At 41.5% G+C, this 7,072-nt stretch overlaps 1 protein-coding gene across 1 annotated transcript in view; it reads right to left on the bottom strand.

Annotated features, from left to right (window-relative positions):
- LOC311231721 (ribonuclease inhibitor-like) overlaps nt 1–4,298 on the bottom strand; it is a gene marked incomplete at its 5' end in the record, with an annotated part of 24,078 nt that extends 19,780 nt beyond the window's left edge. Inside the window, 1 exon segment of the mRNA XM_084318346.1 lies at nt 4,288–4,298. Within this exon segment, the coding sequence (XP_084174472.1) occupies nt 4,288–4,298 (11 nt within the window).
- Between the last annotated feature and the right edge of the window lie 2,774 nt (nt 4,299–7,072).

Here is a 7,072-nt window from a genome sequence, read left to right as displayed (position 1 = left end):
CTCTCTCTCTCTCTCTCTCTCTCTCTCTCTATGATTATTTGTGTAAATAAGGTTATACGCCGACCATTAAGAAAATACATGTTAGTTTAGGAATACGGGGCAGGTAACTATAAGATTTATTCTTCTTCCTGCTCCTTTTGTCCATGGAATGACTATTTATGATTTTTTAATGAAGAAACTATGATTGTATTATTCCATGTGGCAAATAAAAACTCTGAACTGAACTGAACTCTCTCTCTCTTCCCCCCCCTCCCTCCCTCCCTCTACCAGTGCAGACTGTGGTCTGACTGTCACTCAAAGTGCTTATGGGCGGAGCCAGGCCATAACAGCCTGATTTCTTGAGGCTGAAAAATGATGGTTTCGAGTACTTGATTAGAAATATAAAACAATGAATTTTTTTGAAAAAAAACTTACAAATGTCTTCAATAGACTAACAGGAATTGTGTAAAGTTGCCCAAATAGTGCTAGGAATAGCAGTGCATAGCCCCTAGTATTTATGAGGAATGTGTAAAGCATTCAATTGTGAATGTCAGCAGTAGTACTCTGATACAAATAATTTGGTTGATTGATTGACATTTTTTATTAACAGATTGCAGAATGGGTACGGTACAGTACAGTACAGCTCAATACACACAATTGTTAACACATTGTCCGCCATGCATTGTATCCATCCTTATGCCCAGTCTGCCAGTGCTGTAACCCTATGGAGATGTTTACCTTCTTTGCAGGGCTATAACTTTTTAAATATTATAGCTATATCGACATTACTATGGCCCATTCAACATCGGGTATCTATCGTTCCGGATGTGGGAGCGTTATATTTTGTCATTCATACATTGTCATGTTAGTACCGTCGAGAATATAACTATGTTTTTAAGGTTTTCTGCAGTAATTCCTAAAACGCGAGTTATAGGCCCTGACGCATATGATAGATTATCGATTGGCGTTTCTTTCCTATACAAGCTATATTAAGGAAAGGGGGGGGGGGGGGGGTCGTTTATAATTCCTTGATCGTCAGTAGCGTCTTTTCTTACTATGGGTTGATATGTTGATCAGATGGATTGCCGTGAAATGAATAAACAATCGGGCTGAAAATAACGTTATATTCCTCTTACCGTTCGCCGATAAGACTGGAGGAAAAATATTCCAATTATTTGACGTCGATCTGCTAGATCCATTTCCCGTTTGTATGACGCAATAAACGCAGAAATCATATTGATTATTGCGTTTCGAAAGCGATCCCAATGCACTCGAGTGTGTATCTAGATCCACGCTACAAGATATTACTGCCGGAGGAATTTCCTCGATGCACCGAGCGCCACTTCCGGTTTGGCTTGGAGTGTAACTCGCCCGACATCCACCAGGCGGCGGTATTGAGGCATTGCATTATGAATGCCATGGCAAAAAAATTAAATATTGATCCCAAAAACGAGTTTACTCGTTTCTAGTGCACAACGCATGGCGGGCAATAACGAGTATACTCGTTTTTGGCGTCCAATGTGTTAAGGGGATGCAGACCAGAGAAACACTTTCATCTGGTTTATACCAGGGTCCCCCATTTTCAATTCATAATGACAGTTCATGAAGTTTATCTTGGAATAATGATGGATAAGATAACGTTATTTGAAGAAGCTCTTGGTACCCAAACTCCTGTATCCAATAAAAATAATTATAATAATAATAATAAATCTATCGGATAAGACGGGACCCTGATGTAAACAAGACGAAAGTATTTTTCTGGGCCCTGTTCCTCGTACCTGGCTAACTGAGTAGGCCGGATAATTTTCAGGATAACTTGACTTAAGCCAGATCTTTCGGTTCCCCGACGCGTGATTGTCTAAATCACTATGACAACAGATCGAAGAATTTGAAGCTGCTCCAGAGCAGGGTTAGTTGAGTTAGCTGGATATAAGCTGGCCACTCTCTCGGAACAAAATGGCAGCTCCCTTCCTCAGAGATTGATTGATTGATTGGAAACGTTATTAACAGATTGCAGAATGGGGTACAATACAGTACGGCTCAATACACACAATTGTTAAGGGGATGCAGACCCAGAGAAAGACTTTCGTCTTGTTTACATCAGGGTCCCCCATTTTCAATTCATAATGACATTTATGACATACACAACATACAGATATACAGTATATCATGACATTTATGACATACAGATATACAGTAGTTACATTTGTGACATACAAGATATGCAAATATACACTTATACAGTACTGTTAAACAGAGATCCTAATGGAAAATATATATACGAGGCGGAGGAAACTGTACATTGGGAGGGGGTGGGTGGGTGGGAGGGGGTGTTTGGACCAGGGTTTCCGTTAGAAATTTTTTTGCCGGCCTCAGTGTCCGGTAGATTTCAATCTACCGGTCAAATGAGAGAAATTCCGGTCAGAATTTATTGAGCTTAAAAACAATTGATAGGCAAAAGAATGACAACAAAACAAAAGAATGACATCATCAAGGCATGTAGATTTATAATATTTTTACTTAAAACTAGGCTACTTTTGCTATACAGTCATTATATTCCAAATAAAATAAGTCCCGAGACTCCGTGCTGCTGCCGACTTTAAATCAAATAGGTGTCTGTGGGCAGTCGGCCCGACATTAATAAACAGCAGTCTGTTATAATCAAATTTTTATGAGCTAACGAATTCCGTTATATTGGACATTTGTATTAATTATATCAAGCGAAGAACTGAGAAATTTGGCAGAGAGAGACGGCAACATTATCGTGGGTTTGCGTGACGACTCTCTCTCTCTCCACCTCCCAACGACTTATTTGCGAGAGTATGTCGATGCAGAGCAGCAGATTCAGCTGTTTTCTGGCTCTATCTGGGGACCGCTCAGCAGCGCCCCCCACCCAACAGCTGAATTGCCAATGGCTGAATTGGAGTACTGCACTGTGCCGCTGCAGCTCCGGCTCTGCAGCTGCACATGCACTCGCAAACCCAGCACTAAGCTCTCGCTGACAACGTCGTTGTCATTATTAGAAGCAACGATGAAACAAATGTAATGATTGTTTCGTTCATCGCATAGGCTATTTAATTTTAGCCTATTTTAATACAATTCAAATAATCAAATTGTGCTTAGAGGGAATTATTTTCACCGGACATTAAGACCGGAGAGATTAAATATGTCGGACTTCAACAGATTTTGCCGGTCAAATACCGGTAATTACCGGCTAACGGAAACACTGGTTTGGACATTTACGGGGGCCATACCATTACCATTCTGAATAATGTTTTTGCGAGATGAATGTATTGATTTCATAGAATGTGTGAAATAGGCCTATAATTAAAAACAATTAAAATACATTAAACTGGTAAAAGAAATGCTTTTGAAATGTAAAATAATCGACTTAAAATGCTGATAATAAATCATATTCAGCCTATGGATTTCCTACATACTGCACGACACCTGTTTGAGCTGCGGATGAGGCGCTTGTTTCTGATGGAGAATGCGTCCCAGCTCGTTGCCCACCTCCGATGCCGACTAGATATCAATTGAGGGGGAATACGCACAGCTATACCTACCTATTCGAAAAAACATCATCTGCACTGACTTATATAAAAAATAAGTACAGATCACGTGTGAATGAATGTGGAGGATGATCTCCGAGTCGCTGTCTCCAAAATTAAACCCAGACTGGACGCGTGTATGCCTTCTACAACAGAACTTCGTTTCCGCGTTCGAGTTTTGCGCTCTGATTGGCCAGGTCATGTGACATGTGCGCCAATCGTGGGACAGCAAGTTAATAAGTTATGCGCCTATTTCCGGGTCTAACAGCCTGCAAACTACCTGCCGTTCTATCGCTATGCTCTAATACAAACTCTAACCTTAACCAACTTCGAAAGAGTGCCTAAGCTTAACCGTCGGAATCAGGGCAGGCGTTCTATCGCCATGCTCCAAGACAAACTCTAACCTTAACCAACTTCGAAAGAGCGCCTAAGCTTAATAACCAGTGTAGAAACTTGCGGTCCCACGATTGGGCGTACATGTCACATGACCAGAAATGACCTGGCCAATCAGAGACACGGAAACAAAGTTCTGTTGTAGAAGGCATTCAGGCAGACTGGACATATGCCCATCCATCTCATTAGGTGAGTTGAACATTATAGACTTCTAAATGAAACACACTAACACTATATGTATTCATTTTATGGTTGTTTGATTATTGTGTTATTTTGTGTAGTTATTGTGCGTGTTAAAAGCCTCCAATGCGTGTGCGTGTGAACGTTTGCCTGTTTCAATAATAGTGGGGGTCGCGGCTCTCACTCTGACACCATTATTTCGGGGGTCGCGGCCTGAAAACTTTAGGAACGATGTATTTATTATATTACATGATACCTAAGCGCATACAGTACAGATATCCTCAGTATCTATTAATTCGTATCAATTAGATATACTCTTTGGGCTTGTTTTTGTATACTTATTCTGAAAGAGTTGAAATAATTATTTTCACTAGCAAGATCTCATTCGATTATTCATTCCATTAAGCCTATTGCCAGCAGGCACATTTAAATAAATATAATCTGATTGATTGGGGTAATGAGGGACTTAAAATGTGCCTATAGATATGCATTTAACTTGTCGGCGAGGCTATTGAGCCCTACTGTATTGTACCCATTCTGCAATCTTTTAATAAAGTTTTAAATGAATCAATCAATCAATGCCGTTAGAAAATCAGGATTTCTGCGATTGACACCTGCTGTCTTTTCAGGTGAGGCGGCCGCGCGCACTTATCCCGAGTATCAAGTCTGGTTCGAATTAACGAGACTGAATCAGCGTTCGAGGAACAGGGAAAGCCCGGATTCAAACATCGGGTTAATTGAATCTGGATAATGGGACTTTTGATCGACTTACCGGTAGTTGAACCAGGTATGGGGAATAGGGCCCTGGGCTGCATCCCCTTAACAATTGTTTGTATTGAGCCGTACTCTGTATTCTCGAAGTCAACTTCCTGTCTGTTGTTGCTAGGCAACTATGGCTTGGGGGGGAAATTCACTCCCGGTACATTGTTTACGCTTCATTTAGTGCAGAAAACGACTTGGAAAAGCGGCAAATTAAACACAATCAAGGGTAATTTTCTTCGGTGCATCCCAATGCCAAAGAGCTGCTGTATTACGTTTTGTACTAATAACAAAATCAAGAATCCAAATCGAAAGTCTTATATAAGGTTATGAAATTAACAAGAATCTAATAAAATATGTAATAAAAACAGAGCTCAACGCATACATTTGATCTAGAAACCCGTTTGTTGTCCCGTATACGAAGATGGCCGGCGGTCTCGTGACGTCAGAGTGTCTTCCAGAATTGTACCCATTCTGCAATCGGTTAATAAAGTTTTCAATCAATCAAACGTGTCATAACTTCTGTGTGGGTGGTGACAACTTTTCTGAGCCAATGGGCGCATAATAGGAGTGTTTGAGATTGGCGAGGCAGGCACAGATCTGCGCAGTTTTCACTACCGCCTTGCCAAGCGCGTTGCATGATGGGTAGGGGTGGGAATCACCAGTTTCATCATGATACGATACGATATCGATTCTTTGGACAACGATACGATATTTGCCGATATCACAAAGTCTCTCACGATACAATACGATACGATTAGATTCAGGTGCCTGCGATCGTTATGAGATGATATCATATGCCCATTTAACACAATCAGTAACATTTAGATCAACAAAAAAAAGGTAATGAAAATATCATTTGACATTTGTATTTTTGAGCTCTTCCAGACATTTAAAGGAAAATCAATCTATTGTTTTTAATACAAATAGACCTCCTGTTCACTGTAAAGTGCCACGTTTTTATATATTGAGCTTTAAACTTTAAGCTACATTTTTTGGAACTCAAAACTCACAACCTCCCTCTCCCAAACCGTTCCTACAACAATTTGTTGATGTTGCATGATCATGTATAGGCCTACATTTATTATGTATTATATTGTTTATGTTTAAATAACATTTAAACATCAAACTCCTCTGACCTCATCTGGTCTTTCCAAAGACGCGCGCACACACACACAGAAAGGGAGAATGCTATGCTATAACATCTACACACACGGAGCTACTGCTGTTGTTCTTGGGCGGATATGAGACTCGCCACAGGATTTTCAAAATAAGAGTATCGATATGAATCGATCTTATTACATCGCATCGATCCGATTCGATTGTTGATAATTACATCGATGTATCGATCTGGATCGATGTATCGTCCCACCCCTAATGATGGGTAGAATGTTGTCCGACTTGCTCTATCGCAAGTCGTTTCCCATCATGCATTTGCGTCGAGTGGTCGCTGGAGAGGTACTGTGGCGCCTGGCTCTGAAGACTGCGCGTGGCTCGCTCCCGTGAGATTTCCACGGCTCGCCTAGTCAGATTTCCAGAGCAAGTCGGACAACATTCTAACCGTCATGGTAAATGGGTAAATGGCTGCTTATTTATATAGCGCTTGTTTTATCCAAAGCGCTTTACAATTTGTTACTCACATTTTTACCCATTCACACACCGACGGCGGAGGCAACCATGCAAGGTGCCAACCTGCTCATTCCTGTATCCAATAATAATAAATATATCTGATAGACGGGACCCGTACTGTATTGTACCCATGCTGCAATCGGTTAATAAAGTTTTCAATCAATCAATCAAACGTCTCATAACTTCCTCTTGTGGGCGTGGCTGGTGGTGACGACCAGGTGACAACTTTTCAGAGCCAATGGGCGCTTTGCGCAGCGATACCAAGTCGTTCCCCATCATGGATTTGCGTGGAGCAGTCGGGTGAGAGGTACCGCGGCTCGCCTCATCAGATTTCCAGAGCAAGTCGGACAACATTCTAACCGTCATGCAACGCGCTTGTCGAGGCTGTAGTAAAACCTGCGCAGATCTGAGTCCGCCTCGCCAATCTCGAACACGCCTACTGTCATGCAACACGCTCTGCAAGGCGGTAGTAAAACCTGCGCAGATCTGCACCTGCCTCGCCAATCTCAAACACACGTCGCATACCTACTCCCATTATGGGCGGTAAGTGTGTACACAAAGTTAAAACACAGATATACACA

Source organism: Notolepis coatsorum (genome assembly GCF_963971535.1).
Source record: "Notolepis coatsorum genome assembly, chromosome: 7".
NCBI classification, from domain to species: domain Eukaryota; kingdom Metazoa; phylum Chordata; class Actinopteri; order Aulopiformes; family Paralepididae; genus Notolepis; species Notolepis coatsorum.
The sequence above is the reverse complement of the archived record's forward strand: the minus strand, read 5'-3'. Positions and strand labels throughout refer to the sequence as shown.